At 39.0% G+C, this 19,440-nt stretch overlaps 1 protein-coding gene across 1 annotated transcript in view; it reads left to right on the forward strand.

The window, feature by feature from the left end:
- LOC119722952 (ribosomal protein S6 kinase alpha-3-like) overlaps positions 1-19,440 on the forward strand; it is a 65,332-nt gene that overhangs the window by 17,130 nt on the left and 28,762 nt on the right. The window contains exons 5-8 of the mRNA XM_038193371.1: positions 6,781-6,862; positions 8,300-8,380; positions 9,049-9,128; positions 19,005-19,111. Of these exons, the coding sequence (XP_038049299.1) occupies positions 6,781-6,862; positions 8,300-8,380; positions 9,049-9,128; positions 19,005-19,111 (350 nt within the window). The remainder of the gene's footprint in view (positions 1-6,780; positions 6,863-8,299; positions 8,381-9,048; positions 9,129-19,004; positions 19,112-19,440) is intronic.

Below are 19,440 nucleotides of genomic sequence, written 5' to 3' on the forward strand. Positions count from 1 at the left end.
CCACAAAGCAAGATTTGTAGCGCTCCAGGCCTCAAGTCAGACGACAAAAATGGTGGGTTGTATACTCTCTCAAGTGCTGCGGGAAAATTTTGTCATTCGCTGGCGCAGGCTGCTGGGCCATGCGCTAACTTTTAAGGCTGGGGATCGGACGGGTCAATTGAAGCAGAATGTACAGTTCACCTTTAAGTACCAGAGCATGATTTTAATTCATCCAAAATGGCTACTATTATACCCAAAAATTGCACGCATTTACCTTGTCTCCAGATCTCAACAAGCAATGACAAGTAGTCTTGTCAAACCGTAGTATTGATGAGCATCAAATTCATCAGGTTGCTTATTTGCACAGTTGCCCTATTAAAACTTTATGGAAAAATCATGTGAACAATAATACCATTATGATATTTAGCTCAGCAAACAAAAACGGACAAACGAGCTGGCTGTCTGTAAACTGGGCTTAAAATTAGGCGAAGGGTCGCCTAACGCGGGAGACTTTAATATAGTTCAAGGAAATCTCCCCCCCCCCCAAAAAAATAAAAATGTTTCCAATAATTATGTCATTGCCAGTATGTTTTCTGTCCATTAATTTTCTTTCCAATTATTTTGGGAACTTCCTTAAACTTGTTCAAGTCTCCCACATTAGGCAATCCTTCACTAATTAGGCCAATTAACAGACACCTCGTTTTCCCCGTTTCTGTTTGCTGGGCTAAATATCACATCGTTATCATTGTTTGCATGCTTTTCCATAAGGTTTTAAATAGGGTAACTGTGCCAGTAAGCAACTTGGTGAATTTGAAGCTCATATACTGATGTTTGGCAAGACTACTTGGACTATATCTGGAGACAAGGTAAATGCGCGAAACTTTGGGTGTAATAGTAGCCATTTTGGATCGTTACTATGTCCTCATAATAATATTCAGTCACTTATATGCTTTAGGAAATGTCAGTGAAGTAAGGATGTGTGAGTAGAATCACCAAAATAAAATTTTCAAAAATAAAAAAAATACAAAATATACCCAAATATGGGGAACAAATATATTACACGGCAGGGACTAATGATTTATGCAGATTAGGTATATTTAGAGTCAAAATTAATGAGGGCATCCACCCACATCTTGTTTGTTATGGTTCAAAGCTCATTAATCTAGCATGGATGCCAGCTATTACCTAGAAAAGCCGTGAAATTATTATCTAGATAACTTTTTCACATTTGGCTGGCCTACTACACGTATATTCAATGAGAAGCACTCAGCACAGCATGCACTGATTTCTAGCACTGTTTTCACACATGTGCCAATGCGTGGGCTTTGATACCTAACTGTTTTATATGATATAACACCCCTTATATAATATGTATGACAATGAATATGCCTGTTGCATTTTAACTAGTTAATGCAGTAGGATGTGCAGTTACGATCTTGCAATAATATTCACAGGTGCAGATGACGGGATGAATCGTCAAGCTTTCCCAGAATCTCCGGCCGTTGGTTGTGTATTCACGTTGGTGGTTCCCATTGGCTTTGTGCACAGCATAAAAGAGAACAACTGTTTTGTTAACCACTTAATAGAATACCAACATCTGAACTGTGAGACTCCTGTTGTGGTATAGAATTGGCGTACTTTTAGCACAGAATTTTCCATATTGTTCTTCGTGCTGAATTTCTGATCTCGTCTTTGGAACAAGAGAGAAATCTCTTCTTTAATTGGAGGTGAAGTGTTGTCATCTGCCGACATTATTACGGTAAAATTACGACAAAATTTGCACAGTTAAATCATGGAGGTAGAATTAGCAGACAAACAGTGATGAAGGATGTAAACAACAATAGTGGTCATAGCAGAAATATTGCTGCACTGTCCCCCATGGTACATCTCGTAAAAACAAACATTGATTTACGTAGTGCCAGGTCACAGAAATATAATACAACGCGGTGGAAACAACACTTTTAACAGGGGGAAAGAAAAAGGTAATGTACCCTGTGGGATACAGGTACATCACAATTTACTCATGTACCGCGCGCGCACGGCGTACATCGCTGTACATGCGTGTTTGTGGCATGACACGCGATTAATGATGGACCAATAAAAATCACAATCTATTACCATGGTATAACAAATGTCTACATGTACTATGTATGTGGATATGTAGCTGAGGTAAACAAGCTGCTTGGCCATTTTTGCCTGGCCATTGAAGATGTTTAATGCATGAAATATTAAATCGAGTTGGGATGCCATCTGGTATGAATGAACAGCAATGCATCCATGGCAGAGATAACTACATGTAGGTCCATTTGGACATGGTGATTTACATGTACAGTGTACATGTACACGTACAAAATGTAAATAAATGGAAATAACAAAATGTAAATAAATGGAAATAACTTGAAGTGCAAAGATGCATGTACAATGTAGTACACATACATGTAGTGTTCTACATACCGGTACATGTACAATCATTGTGGGATTTCTAATTCTTCGGGCATAAACATGTAAACCCATCTACATGTACACATGTATGTGATTTAAAGGCAAAACAGGTACACTGTTTATTGTCAAAAATGATTGTACATGTAGGCATACTCTGGTGCTTACCAGAGATGAAGTGTAACCCATGATTAACTTGCAGTCACAATTAAACATACGATACAGTTCATCATACAGTATGTACATGTACATGGGCATGCACATGACTTCAGCGATAAAATTTAACTTTTCTTTGTATTTCCATATATTTAACTTGACAAACCAGGGCTGTTTCATTGATGACATCACACAAACTACATGTGCCGGTATACAATTTCAGTGTTCTCCAACTTTGAAAATGAAAGGTTGGTGCTGGGGTGCGGGGACTCCTGCGAGCGCGGAGCGCGAAGCCCTTACGGCGTGGGGTCCGGGGCCCGCTTAAGGGCCCCGGGAAAATTTTGGATTCTAGATGCTCTGTGGTGCAATCTGAGGCGATTCCAGGCCAATTACCCTGATTTTTTTAGCAGAAGTTTTAAAGATTTTAAGGAGAATTCCATTTCATTGGTTTACTATTGCTCTTATAAAGTTTATTATTTTCTCAAAGTTAACAACCACGGTATGGGGGTGATAGTTATTACTGGACATAATAGTTTTAGCCTGAACTATTTCCATTGCACTACAAAAGCTATACACAAAATGGCCACAAAAAGTGAATAAAACCTACCTTAATTATTGTCAATATATTTACGTTCGATAATTCTTTAAAAAATAATGGAAAATTCAGGTCGTTCGTATCATATGCACAACGCTAGTCAAGACGGGAAGCTGGCCAAAACTCCGAAGTGTGTGATGCACTGTGCATGTGTGGCTCGCGGCCAACAGACCCTGTTTAACGGTCGAAAATTTTGCGAAACACGCTGCATTGTTTCACTCCAATTACGAGTAGTGCGATCTCAAAATGAACTCTTGAACACGGAAAATACATACACAGACAACCTAGATCAATTCTGTGAATTAACTTGCAATTAACCATGTGTTTTCATGGCATTTTTACAATGTCGGATCCAACCAGTTGACAGTGCACATACTTGCAATGCAGAGCCATGCTAGCGCTATCGATCGCGTAGCCGTTCACAGACTAGTTACCGCATTTTCATCATGTCTTCTAAATTGGCGCGGCAGGAACCAGTCATCGCCGCATTGGGCTGGGTTTACGCACATGATTATAGTCACCGTGACATCGAATTGCGAAGTAGTTATATCACAAAGCGAATTTGTAAAAATAACGGAAGTTTCTTTTGAAAATATAGGCCTCATAATCTACAACTGAAGTTCATGGAATACAACATGCAATAAAAGTTAGCCTTGGCCTCGAAGTCTATGTTTAAAACTATTAAAGATGATGCACGCCAATGCCTGCTGCAAATTCCGCAAACGTATACGCACGTCGCATGCTCAGGCTAGGCCTGCAGTCCAGCAGCAGTACACGTGTTTACGTATACGTACAGTACGTAGGTCATGTAGCATTATGTGCATGGAAAAATGGTGCATGTGGTTACCAGACGATCCCCCGAATAATATGATGATAGAAGAGAACGGAATAGTCAGAACCAGACTTAACTGCATCGATCATAGAAATAAAGTGAGTTATGATCCGCGCGCATCGCGAACTTGGCCGAGGCTAGGGTTCAGCGGGAAGTCATTCAATTTTATTCGAAAAAGAAGTGGTCATTCTTGTTTCTAAATTCTTTTAGTTGTAAATGAACACTGTAGAGTCAAACAAATTAAACCTGGCGGCTGGATTTTAAAGCTTGGTGGTGACTTCTACATTGGCGGGCGCCGCAGAAAATATGGCGGGGCGCCAGGTTTGTTTTACATGTTGAATTCAGTGCATGTTGAATTCAGTGCAATTGCAGGAACATGAACATGTACCACTACGTACATTGTACCCTAACCCGTCCAACATGAACATGTTTATTAACAGTTATACCACTTAAGAACTTATGAAAATTAATAAATCCTTTTTGCCCATACATGTAAAACATACATTTATTACAAGGATGATTAGGCCAAAAAAAAAATAGTTCTGCTTCCGATTACATGCCTTTCAAAAATAGGGTTGGTCGGTCGGAATTTTTTTTTTTGGGCCAATTTTTTTTTATGCAGATTGAATGAGGTATTCAATTATATGTGAAGTTTTAGCCTGAACTATTTCTATTGCACTACGAAAGCTATACACGAAATGGCAACAAAAAGTGAGTAAAACCTACCTTTAATTATTGTCAATATATTTACGTTCGATAATTTCAAAAATAATGGAAAATTCAGGCCGTTCACACCATATGCACAATGCTAGTCAAGACGCGGGGAGCTGGCCAAAACTCCGAGGTGTGTGATGCGTGCGTGTGTGGCGAGCGGCCCACCATGGGCCGACAGACCTGTTTTTGCGGTCAACAATTTCAGGAAACACGCGGCATGTATCACTCCAAATACGAGTAGTGCGATCTCAAAATGAACTCTTGAACACAGAAAATATATACACAGACAAGCTAGATCAATTCTGTAAATTAACTTGCAAAAATGTTCTTTCTCCATCGGTGTTTTCTTGGCATTTTTACGATGTCGAATCCGACCAGTTGACAGTGGCGCGCCTGCACTGTACTGATAGCACGCTATCGGTCACATAGCTAGCTATGGACTGGTTACCGCATTTTCATTATGTCTTCTAAATTGGCCCCTGCGCGGCGCGGCGGGAACCAGTCGTCGCCACGTGATTATAGTCACCGTGCGTGACATCGAATTGCGAAGTAGTTATATCGGGAAGCGAATTTGTAATAACAGAGGTTTCTTTTGAAAAAAAGCGAATGTAAGTAAGAAAACAAATAAATACAAGCATTTTTGGATGCATAAGGGTTTTTGAGAGGTATTTTGTGAAGACAGAAAAGACAGATTTTATTTGTATTTTTTCATTTTTTTTTTTTTTTTTTTTTTTTTTGGAATTGCCGATAAAATTTGTAGGGTCGCAACCTAAAAATAGGGTCGGTCGGGTAACCGGAAGCAGAACTATTCTTTATTTTCGCCTTAAGTAATGAACATGAGAACTGGAATGTTATACGGACATATAGGTAATGTACATTTGTAGTATGGTGACTGCTCTACATTATACCGTACATTATCCAAAATAGACCTGTATTCTAATTGATTAATTTGCCTGCCATAATTGAACTTATCAAGTTAGTTGGTTCAAAGCTAAGATTAAAATGCTAAGGTTTGTTGTGTACAATGTGCATACATGTATGTACACAATATAGGTACCGGTGTGTGTGTGCGTGGGAGTACACGTGTGTCAAAGCAGTGTTTCAGCTATGAAATTATATCCTCATATCATTGTCTGCAGAATCTGTATATTTTTGGATGGATATACCGGTATGTACATGTACATGACTGAACACAATTCTTGGCAAGTATCCCAAAATTGCTAAAGTTGGAATTGAACGAATGTTAATAAAATGTACGCACAGTGAATAACAAAATGTTCGAAACTTTACCATACATTGTACATGTAGATTATCATCAATTGGTTTGTGGTATGTTATACATTGTCCATTTTCATTTTGAATAATTATTTTCACAACTTGAAGGAACTAAACATGATTTTGTTAAATAACAATAATTACAGACTTACAGACTTTACATAACTGCCTCGCCTCATTCAATAACGCTGTATCCAGTCCTACGGTACATACATTTTATACATTATTTGTATACTACAAATTATATGGACAAATTCTGTACTTCTAATAGGTATTAAACGATAAATTGTAGATGTTTATATGTGAATGGCAGTGTAGTTCATAGACATCGTGTGAATCATTGGTTCTGCCGCTGCATTTTAGATTCTTGGAAATCACCTCATGTACATTGTGGATACATCTACACGTACACAAATCAAACTTCAGATCTGTCATTTAGACTTGACAGGTACATATTAGACATTTCAACAACTTGACCCCAAGTATGCATGGTATTAACCTATCGCGGTAGAATTGGGTCATTATCCAATTACATAATGCAATTGGACGTGGAATGTGCAAAATCTGAGACAAACAAAAATTAACGTACACAATTCTGTAGGGTTGTCTAAGGGGCGTGGTCTAAAACGGCGATAGGTAAATTGTGGTGCAAGAACAGGTACGTGTATCAAGTGGCCAATCAACTGAAAACGTGTATTTCTTATTCAGCCATTGGTCATTGACGTTGTTTGTCTTGTGGAACCTATTGTTTCAATATATACATTTACATGTATTTTTATCTCTCCAACAGGTGTTTCTTGTACGAAAGGTGTTTGGTGAGGACAGTGGTACTTTGTATGCCATGAAAGTTCTGAAAAAAGCAACATTGAAAGGTAAATCAAAGGATCAGCGTTACCCCAGTTCAAAGCAGATAGGAACTTTGAATCACAACCAAAGTCCAGAATATGCAGCAATATAATGATAATGAAGTAGGATTGGTAATACTTCCATGTTTCTCAACTGACTATGCAAGAATTGTTGCAGTTATACAACAAATCCAAAGTCTAGTGCAACCAACCTGGCAACTTCTTGGTTACTTTTACGTGTCATTCTCTGCCTAGTCAAATGGACCTGCACCCGATTTCACGAAACGCTGCAACGCGTCGCAACTCAAGTTACGACGTGTAACACATCACAACTCGCGACGCGTCGTATCTTCCATTTCACGAAAGTTGCAATGTGTTGAACGCGTCGTAAGTTCCTTGACAACAGCTTAAAACACGTCGCAAATTAAGACGTGTCTAGTGGTCATCGCAAAATAAGAAGAGTCATTTCTAAGCCAGTTTTACGCCATAAAAATTACATTAACGAGATTATAATACCGAGGCAATGTGTGTAAAGTTGTAAATGGAAAATTCATTGAATAATTATGAATTAGACCGGAATATTAAAGTTGAAATTTCAAAGTAGCTACACAGTCCACTGAGAGCTTGTTTTCCTTCAAAATTGCATCGCACGACCGCCATTTTGTTTTAACAAATTTCGAGCTGAGATCCGACGACTCTTTGTTGAATATCAGACGACTATTTACTGTACGCTGACTAAATACATAAAACAGTCACCGAGTTGTGCTATAAATACACATACCATGCGTCGCACTTGAGACGTGTTTCGTGAAATGGATCGCAGGACGCGTCGCAGCTGCGACGCGTCGTAGGGATACGACGCTTTGCAGCGCTGCGATGCATCGTAAGTTACGAAGAGTTTGATGAAATCGGGTGCAGGTCAATTTAAGTGCGACCAGTGCAGCTACCAAGTGCAGGCTGGCCTGTCTATTGTTTAATCATGTACGTTTTCCTTTCATAGACAGTATATTATTTTTATGGAAGTCATGGCAGATTGCATTGACAGTCACACCATTCTGCATTTGGTAAACAACATGCCATAAGGTTTTAATATACATTACTACAGATGTGGATATGAGACGTGATAGCAGATGTGTATTTTCACCAGCTTGGTTGCTTTATCCTTGGTCTGAGTAACATGTTCTCCATTCAAACATCCAAGTGCAGACACTGATAAGATCTTACCTATTTCCATGTTCATGTTACTATCATTTTAGTTAAATTTTATTAAATCAAGTCCATTAAATCAAGTATGAACAGTACAACGTAAGTCTAATCCCACTTTTCCCCTTTCACAAAGTATTCTATGACACTCAAGAGATGAGGGTCCATTGCTTGGTCTTAGTTGAACTTGGGATCTTATAAAATACCTTGTTTCCTGAAAAAGTGTGCATGACTGGTTGATGGTGTGTTTTCTCTTGCCAGTGCGTGATCGTATGCGAACCAAGATGGAACGAAATATTCTGGTAGATGTCAATCATCCATTCATCGTCAAGCTGCACTATGGTAAGGGTATTCATTAGGCAAAGTAGAAAAATAAAAAGTTTCTCGTCCCCGCCCACTTCCTTTTTGGAGGCCCCTGGATTTATTTATTTTTTTTTTTTTTTTGAAAAATGCAGTTAAAAAAACACCGAAAATGTCTACAAATTCATCGGAAAATAAATACTTGCAAAATATGTGACCAATACAACTCTAAATGACACTGTAAATATGTTCAGTTCTCTTGTCCAACTTGTCTTTCATTTTAAAAGTGTCTTTGAACAGTGGGAACACCAACGGTTGCAGGAAATTTTAAATTGGCGGCCATCTTGAAAAAAATACAAAATAAAAAGCCCCTCGTCCTCCTTTTTTTCAAAACCCGGACGAGAAACATGGTTTGTTGTTTTATTCGGCCTTACAAAAACAAAGTATAGTAGCTATGGAATTACACACACTGAAATGAAAGATCAAGATTTGTGAAATAACTTGTAGAAACCTTTATGTTAGTTTGCAACAGTGTTTGCTTGACAGTTTTATGTTGTCACAGTTGGAATGCGTGTATTCAATTACAGGTCTGGTACTTATCAAAATGTATTCAAATACAACATTGTAAATTTATATCACATCTGTTATCCCTGTCACTTACCATGAGCTCCTTATATTTGATGTTATCATATTCTTACTCCTATATGCAGCATTCCAGACTGAAGGCAAGCTGTATCTCATCCTGGACTTCCTCCGAGGTGGTGATCTTTTTACCAGACTCTCTAAGGAGGTAAGTCATTCCATTTGCCATAGGAATTAACTGTCACTTACAGGTGTTTGACAATCTATGGCCATCAATAGATGGTAACATGCACTTGACACCTGTCAGATACTGCTAAGCAGGGTAAATGTATATTCCCGGGATCGATACTGAATACAGATAACTAATGCTGTACATGCTGTAGATGACAGGATCTTTCAGCACACCTGGGAGGGTTTGGCACCCAGCGACATAATGGAACAACTTGTGTGTGAATGTTGAGTCTGTCACTGCAGTGTTACAAGCATGATTTGACATTTCTGCACTCCACACACCTCCATTTAAGTCAATATTCCAACACATCTTAGCAGAAACATGTTCCAACCTGGACACGCATGCTGCACAAGATCCTCAGGATGCATTTGTACATGTACATCATGTACATGTATGTACTAATGCACAGAGCCCATAATTACTTGGATTACCAATTGTTCAGGTCCCAAGATCGGGCAGGTAGCGGGAGAAAACATCCAACGTGTAGGGGCACAGATTTTTTGGTCACTGAAGTACCCAACTGAAATATTTATTTAACTGGACAAAACTTTTCAAACTATGCCCCATAGAATTTCAAAACTGCTTTGATTAAGATATTAATTTATATTGCAGGCAAATTTTGCACAGCCAACATGGCCAACATGGCCAACATGACCTGTACTGCAGGCACCATAGTGGGATGGGCCAGGCCATCAAATGGCATTTCAAATATAAGAACATAATACAAAAACATTGAAAAATGCATACACAGTGATAGCAAAATCTTCATTTTTACATGTACGTATTATCCTTTCAAACAATGTTTCCTTTGCCAAAGTTCTAACAGCCGTATGCATCTATCGCATATGACATTGCAGACATTGGGGAATTGGCCATCAGCATTGTGGCCCAGTGCAGCTGGTTTCCATCCCCTCTGCTATCTTTCTGCCAGTGATATCTTTGGTGGTGGGAACCAGAATACCATTACTGTACCGCACGAGAACATGATTGAGCATGTAGCGTTGCGTATGAGCAAGTATTGCTCTCTCTGTCTTTGGTTTGAAGGTGGCATTGCATATTTAATCGTGAATCAAAAGCTTGTAAATTAATTGTTATTTTATATATTTTTAGGCGATGGATCCGTAATCCAAATTATTAAACAAAGGCATGAACTTGTGCAATGTACCGGTACATGTTCTTGTACAGTACAATGTGTATGTAAATTGTGTTAGTCCGTTTATAGCAAAGCATTATAATATCACTATATTTAGAAAACAGCTAATCTCACTGATTGGCAAACAGGCGGATGATTATTTTGTATAATTATTTTTCTGTAGGACCAACATGTACATGTACATGTGTGTATGTGGTGGCAAAAGCAATGATTATTTAGGAGGAAGCAGGAAGGGACTCTTTCCTGCACCTGTGTCCATTGAAAGTGCACATGTAAGGGTTGTCTGCACTTCAGTAGAGTTTATTGTGTACCTGATCAAATACAAAAATGAGGGAGAAATATGTTGCTTTTATCCTGTAACTTCCAGTATATTGCTAGCACTCTTCTGAGTGCTAATCATACAGTATCCAGCTGTTACTACTTGATTGTGCGTCTGTGTACAATAATTGTACCAATATCTACCCTTGAAAAACAAAGAATTTGGATGTGGTTTCTCAATTGGCAGGCATGCATTACACTGGAAGACATATATATTCATCAAATTAGGTTTTGCCCTTCACCGACGTATAAACACTGTATAGGCCTACTCAGTGTGTTACCTCCCGAGTGAAAGTTGGAAAAAATCACTCAAATTAGAGTCAAGGGTGTTTTATCATTGGAAAATTACCTTTCCAACCTAAAACAGACATCTCTCAATTCAAATGACACTTTTTTGTAATTGTGAACAGTTTCTTGGGGTAAAAATTACGCTTTTTGTACACGGTTTTATGGTTGGTGCCGTGCGATCACCATCTTTATTTTTGTGTTGCGTTTTGTTGTTGTCATCATCATTTTGCCCCAACAGTTCCCTAACCCTGCCCTCTATCTATGACCTACATGTACACATGTGTGCATGTTCTTAAAGTCGCCAAATAGATTAAAATTGGATTTTGTTCTCTTATTATAGGGCACCAACCGGTAAATACACGATCAACATTATATCTTATGACAATCAGAACACCACGTGCACGCGTGTTGCTTTGCTCGTATCCCCCACCCTGCAAAAAGGGCGGGGGGTATGAGCGAAGTGTGCTGTGACTATCCTTGTTTGTCTCGTACACGAACAGGAATGCGTATTGTGTACCACACGTGCAAGCACTTAGAAAAAGAAAGTTGGTTGACTTACACATAAGATCTGCTTTACGTACTCCTTCTGGTATGTGTGTGTACGAATACAGACATTTATATTTGCAGCGGGGGTGTTGCTACTTGAAGTATCAGCACATGTACCGGTATGTACACGTACATCGTGCATACATACGTACAGTGCATCGGGAATCGTAAAGCCAGGTTCAGTTTGTGTGTACAATTACATACATTGTGTGTGATTGATTCAGTGAGATTTTAAGACAACCGATCGGGCTGGCACGACGTCGAAATACAATGTCAATGTGTGTAAAAACAACTGATATCAAGGATATGTAGTTGCTGTTATAGGCTTATGGATGTTTTTGCAAAAAAAGGGCACGACAGCCAAGGTAAATATGGGGCAAGGCAAAACTGGCCATGAAGACGTGGACGTTTTGGGGGGCACCCTCGGCCAGTAATAAGGCAATGACTGCACTGGCCGTCGTGGCCGTCGTTCAATTCAAGCCCTGGAGGTAAGTCACCACGAGTCGATCATAAAGTCACACTGCAACACAAAACAGTCTGAAGTCAAGTAACAAACAGACCAAACCATCAAATGAACTGTGTCAAAGGCAGTCTTCATTGTTCATCTCCTGCTACTCACACCTGACTCATGAGCTGACTCATGAGCTGACACATGAGCATGAGCTGACTCATGAGCTGACTCAAAGTATTTTTTTATGGTGCCAGAAAATGAGCTTAAATGTACAATGTATGTTCATGTACATGTACATGATAGTCTGGTACTAGTATACCTGTACTTGAATGTCACAGATATAGATACTTGGACATGTATGTATCGATATACTACATGTACATTGTACACTCATACATTTTTTTATGTCTCCATTTGGATCCTAGGTATCCTATACGTGTACATGTGTTCTACTGTACATGTACATCCTGTTCATTGCAGTAACTACAGATGAGCCTAGGATTCACCTAGTGGCGTCAGTAATGCTTGAAAATGAAGAGACTTGAATGCTATATCACTTGAGAGATGGGTCAAAGTCAAAGGAAGTGCTGAATAGCCTAACCATGAACCCATTCAAACCTTGGCTGAAAGGAAATGTGATATTGGATCTGGTTTTGTCCAAGTCGCTGTTTTCAGTTGTGATTTGTCAGGTACTGCTGGAATATATGGAGGAACATGTTCATATGAAGAGATATACAAATGTACAAATGTGCATCTTTGTAGAAAGAGCTGATCAAGCACATTGTGGAACATGTGCATTGTGGAACAGGTGCACATGTTCTGCCAACTCAAGATTTTTCAGTTCTTTGAACAAAGATCAAATTAAATGAATACTGTTGAATAATGTATTCAGTTTTTCATTTTGTTCCCTCATATTCCAAATTACAGACTCTGCAGTCTGCACATGTACATTGCACCTGTACTTGACATGGCCTTGACTCATTGCTTGCATTCCATTCAGAGAGTCTTCCCTCAATCTGTGGTTCAGTCAAATCTCATTTCTATCATAATTGCTGCATGAGATCCTACACGTACCGTAAGCGTGTCAAGAACAGTTCAAGTACATGTGAATATACTTCTTACTGTACATACATGTACATTCTTAATGAGTGATTAATACTAGTGAATTTATTGGCTTGTACACTGGACTCTGTTCCTCTGTATTCCATAATATTCAGCTGTGTATACATATGTACATATTTGGAAAACATTTGCCATAGGCATGGAACAAAGTAGACATGATGAGAAATACATTGTACATGTATCGGCATTAATTAATGATTCTCCATACCTATACTGTCAACGTTATCATAACACCTCACCCACATACAGGCAATCTGACTCTTGATTGGCCGAGAGCATGTCACATGGTCTTCATTATTTGTATCATTTTACCATGCACAGTTGAAAAGTACATGAACCGGTACTGTCCAAATATAACAAAATAGAACTTCAGGTCTGCGCATATTACAGAAGTGTGCATTGCTCAAATTGTTCGGCACTATAGAGTTAACCAGTTCGCGCCGGGAATATTTTTACATCGACCGGACCCAGGAGCGGGATTGTTTTTCATGAACCTCGGGTTCAGCCCGTCATCTGCAGGTAGCATCCCTGATATTTCCGGCCTCGCTTGCTGCGAGCTGACAGTGTGTTGCGTGTTTATCTGTTCAACATAACGCAAAACCTTTGCGTGTATACACGTCATCTGACACGAACTGGTTAAATACAGCATAGAACAGTTCCTTGCCATATATGCATGTATACAGAGGTGTACAAACTGTTCGTGAAGGAACATTTATAAAAGTGTAATAAATGTTCATCGAGTTTCAACTTGAAATTTGTATAAGATTTTGGTATCAGAGAGAAAAAAGAAGCTCATTCTGTGGGTAAGGCATTATAAAACAGTTATTGACTGCTTCAGCTCATGCTACAATAAAACTAGCCTCCATTGCTGATCATAGAGTAGAAGGCAAGTTTACTACATGTATACCACTCAAAATTTAGCAGTCAATATTTGTACTATTGTTAAATATCATTTGATACTCATCCACAAGTATTCATACATATGTACATGTGCACAAAAGTAAAGATGGTTATTTTCTAAATATCCCCTAGCTACAGTAGATGTAATCCCTTGATGGTACCGGGGTATTTTATTGTGTCACTGTGGAAAATGCATGCACCTGAATGGTACAGTGAATGATAGGCAGGAAGTGTGCTCTGATTGCATTGTACTTGATGCTACAGTGCACTTGAGATACTACAGGCTCACGTCTCAAGTGACATCACTGCCTGTCTCCCATTACCATTTGAAAATGAAATATACTGCCAGGAAGGAGCCTAACTAGCTATTCCATGCTCAGGAGGAAATTACACTGATCCCAGTTAACTTGTTAAGTCCTAGCATACATGTGCATATGTAAGTCTGACAATGTATAATTTATTGTACACAAACCTCAATGTAAATTATTAATCTTTCTCCGTACATGTACATGTACATGTATCTCTGCAAGGTTTTTTTTCCTTAAAAGCTGTTGCTCCTTGAGAGATAGATTTGTGGAACTTTTGCCAACATTGCACACAAAGAACATTACATTTCAGAGTATTTTCAACATGATGGAGCACTTTGGGACTTATGATGTATTATGTTATACACACATTAGCACCACATACATGTGCACAAAAGTAAAGATGGTTATTTTCTAAATATCCCCTATCTAGATGTAATCCCTTGATGGTATTTTATTGTATCACTCTGGAAAATGCATGCACCTGAATGGTTACAGTGAATGATAGGCTACACTACAAAGCGGAAAGGATGTGAATGTGTGTTCTCAAACTTCATGGTCATGAAGCCTGCAGAGCAGTCAAGGCAAAGCCTCGTTATTCTTAAACAAACAAAGAGACATTTTGTTGCTCTCAGATTCATGTATTGGTAATGTTTGATTAAACCGCTCATTTTTCAACTGATTAACACGCAGTGTTGTATAGAGGGGCTTGCTTTAAGTTCTTCATCATAGTCTGTATCATGTGGCCACAACATGACATTTTTTAAAGAAGTGTGACATGGTTATTGAAGAAAGTTTCATGTAGTTTGAACAAGAAAATCAACAGCTTTAGGTGTTTGATTGCAATTTCAGTAAACAACAATAATTTACAAGTGTCATCTTCCTCCTACATCCTACAATTCTACATTACATTTGTCTTTTCTCATCACCTGTACTGCTACTCATACAGGTAAAATGGGGACAAGATCCTCCAAATCTCTAGACGTGCTAGAAGATATGGGTCTTTCCCCACTAAAGGGGTACAAAAGTGTGACATGGGATTGGGAAATGAAGCAGGATAATAATATCAAGTTGTTAGTCCTCTTTTCCACTTGTACATTCCCACCCCATTGTTGAGGATTGTGCTGTCTAAGAATTTAAGACTTTCCAGGCAAATTTTACAAGATATGTATGCTCAGAATGTTACGTGTGCTTAACTTTAAATATTGTAACATGGACAGAAACTATTTATATTGAAAGAAAGTTATAATTACAATTAATGTATTTATCAACTATTGTGCCTTTTCATTCTTCTCCCTATGTTACCAAGACAATCTACTGTATATTTAAAACGTCACAGAGGACTCAGGGTGAGTAAAAAAAAATCAGAACTCAAACCCACAAAATTGTATTTCATATTAAAAAAAAATGTAGCACCAAAAGTAATAATGACTGGAAAGCCAATTAAGCTACTTTTAGATGAAAAAAAAATGCTGAAATTGCTTAATCCGTTCAAAGAATATCACTATTTAAACACAATGACTCTAAAACCTCTTTCGTCTAAAATTGCGATTTCAAGAAGCATCGTCACAATTGTCTTCAAACATCACCAGCGATAAAACCTCAGTTTAAAGTTCAAAATATTCAACAAAGCCCTTTTTAAGGGCTTTGTTGGGTCATTGCGTTTAGCGGATTGGGCAATTTCAGTAATTTTTTTCATCTAAAAGTAGCTTATGAAAGTGGCTTTCCTGTCATTATTGGTTTTGGTGCTACATTTGTTAAAATATGAAATATAATTTTGGGGGGTTCGGGTTCCGCTTTTTTTTACTCACCCTGTAGTACCCTGTGAAGTCTTAAATATACCGGTACAGTTATATTTACATCTAGGTTTCCCCTTTTTTTATACACCCTGTATACACGTATAGTGTCTTAAAGACCAGGAAAATCGTGTTTATTTTGGCTGTTAGCATTCCTAAATGGGTTATTAATATAAATGAGATGACATTTGGGTAAATTCATGCACATGATAATTAGTGTCCTGTCAATTTATAGCAAAAATTCTGTCCATGTTTCTTACGTAATTATTTACGATGACCTCTTTGTAATATCTAAAGTACAGAGAAAGTCCTCTCTTTTTTTTGTACACGTGATCATTGAGGCCTCATGAATGTACAGAAAAAAACGAACACAATTTCTTGCTGTTCCCTCCAGTGTCCCCCTCTCAAATCCCAAATTTGTAGGAAATCGAACCCCATTAGTGTGGAAATGCCCACATTCATGTACATGGTTGAACATGTATTTACTGTAAAAGGATTTATGTGTAGTTTGTTATTTCTAGGCATTTTGTTCAAGTCTGTCGGTGGCTCATCTTTTGGACATGAATAAGCCACAGTTAAAAATAGCTACAGACCACAGCCCCTCGGAACAAACCACATTCAGGCTGAAATGAATAGCACTGGTCTACTATAGTATACATGTAGCTTGTTAGTTGTAATGTCAAGTTGATTCAAGTTATTGTGGAGGTGTTTCCTGTATCCTGAGGATGTCACAGATACGTCAGGTTTCCTTATCAATGCTTCCGTTGCCTACCATACATCCCTTCATGTATCCATCAAGTGTCAACTTTCAAATACCGGTAGACCATGTTGAATTGGAAAGGTCTTTGTTAGTTTTTGTCCATTTAAAGCCACTATCCCATTGAATTTAACAATTTGATAATTGTGACCATTCCTGTGTGCTTCTGCTCTTGTTTAATTTTGACCCACAGAAATTATGCAGGACATAATTTCTCAATGTTGGACACTTGACAGTTTGAGAAGTGTGCCAACTGTCTGCACAGGAATGGATTTGGTTGACAAGTAGCTGACAAGAGTCTTGCATGGTTTTACCCATACATGCCATACAGTCAAAGGCACACAGCTGCAGTACACAGACCTTTACATGTATATGCCATACCTGTATATTAAAGAAAATGCACAACTAGAAATATTTAATGTTTTCATACTTACTTTACATATGCGGGTAGTAAGGAAGGAATGACAACAATCATGCTTAATCTAAAAATGACAGAAAAACACTGGGGGAAAATGTATAAGGAAAAGCATAACCCCAGTTATGACATACATGTATACATGTACACTCATACTCTGATGTACATGTATGTATGTACTCCACTGTGGTAGTACATGTATGCACAGTAATCATGGGTGGGTAGTGCGTAAAGTGCTCGCCTCTCTCCAATGTGGTCTGGGTTCGATTCCCGGCACGGACCATATGTGAGTAGAATGTACATTGATTCTGATCCTGTGCCAAGAGGATTTTTTCCGGGCTCTCCGGTTTTCCTCTGGGCTCTCTAGTTTTCCTCCCTCTGCAAAAATCAACACTTTTGATCTCTGGCTGTGCTCCATGGTCAGACATGTACATGGGTCATATGGTGGCAACCTGAGGTGCCTTTTCATGCCTTAGGCTCGACTACATGGTAACCACGTCCTTCACAATATAGCTTCTCAGCTGAGAGTAAGGATGATTACCCCCCAAAAGGCCCAGGGCTCATGGCATGTATGGTAAGGATGCAGTTATTACCGGTATACTTTACACTAGCGGGATGCCGCGCTTCGCGCGTGGGGCAACCATGCCTTTAGCTTTGCATGTTGCATGGAATACCGTTGCATGCGCTGCAGCGCATGCTCCTCTATACGAACGTATACGTACGTATACGTGGCACGACAGGTGTAGCGTGAATATCCGACTCCATGAAATGTGGACTCATTGGTAGTACTGCGCACGCGTGAGTACGATACTGTGCTATTTTTAGGATCATTTCGGGATAGTGACCTGTCAGGTGCGAACGATACTATGCTATTTTTAGGATCATTTCGGGAGAGTGACCTGTCACGTGCGAGGGATCAACCAATAAATAATAGGGAAATAGGGGTCCGATTTTCATAGGAGTCGAATTTTCATGTGACACCGGCCCATACGCAAGATGGCCGGCGCGGCCCAATGGGGAAGGGAATTATGGGAAATAGGGTGGAAATAGTCGGGCCCCGTTCCGCACCCCCCGCGGCCAACGGGCGCGGGCGGGACGGGAGACCGGTCGGGAAAATGGCAGCGCCCTCCGATTATTTTCGTGATTGTAGTATAGATGTGCTACAGTTTTGACATACAATGTACATGTATAGGATACACATCGCACATTATGTGGCAGAGTCACATGAGGATTTGTCATGAAAGAATTCACCAGAAGTTGCTGTCAGGTGATTGGAATGCTGTAAAGAAACAGTATACTGGATTTGGAGTGTTGGTGTTGTCATATTGCAATGAGAGGAATGCATTCCAATACATGTACAATGTACAAGTATGTGTGCTTAACGACATCTTAACCATTAGAGCTGGACATGTTTTTCATTGAGTTCACTCCTTCCAGTTTTTTGTCTTTTCCTTTCCAAGCAATATCAATGACAATATTCCCAAAAAGGCACTCTTTACACCCGCTAGTTCAAAAAGGCACTCATTTTTTTTAAACAAGTGCCCTTTTGTTTCAAAGAAGTGTTTTGTTTTTTAAACAAGTGGCCTTTTTCCCAAAAAATGAGTGCCTTTTTGAACTAGCGGTTGTAAAGAGTGCCTTTTGGGAAATTTTGCACATGTGCCTCCCTGAAAACATCATACATGTATATGGTCTGATTGTTTGTATGATCATCCACTTTGAGCAGCACCCTCATTGAAATATGGTACCATATTGTTGTGTTGCTCTTAAAACCATGTTATTTCATTGTTTCTTTCTTCATTAGGTGATGTTCACAGAGGATGATGTCAAGCTTTACCTTGCTGAGCTAGCCCTGGCCTTAGATCACTTACACAGCCTAGGAATTATCTACAGAGATCTCAAACCAGAAAAGTAAGCGAAGCAACTACAGGTACACCACTTATCATCCAAGCAGATGTTTGGATGTAGGTTACCTCAATTTATTTGTTCAGCATGTCATTTGGAAGGTACAGAAATTAGGTGTGATTCGTGTATTAGTTCTGACTGTAATGATGCAAGTGGTATTCTTGTCAGGCACATGTGCATTTAGCCATGACACTGATGGTGATGAGAACGATGTGTGCATGTGTGAAGCATTGAGAATAATCAGATGGATAGTACGTGACTACATGTAGTGTGTATCACACCTATGACATGGTGATTTATGGCAGGGACACTCATCAGCGGTTGCATGTATTTTG

This window comes from Patiria miniata, unplaced genomic scaffold, assembly GCF_015706575.1.
Source record: "Patiria miniata isolate m_02_andy unplaced genomic scaffold, ASM1570657v1 HiC_scaffold_16, whole genome shotgun sequence".
NCBI lineage: Eukaryota > Metazoa > Echinodermata > Asteroidea > Valvatida > Asterinidae > Patiria > Patiria miniata.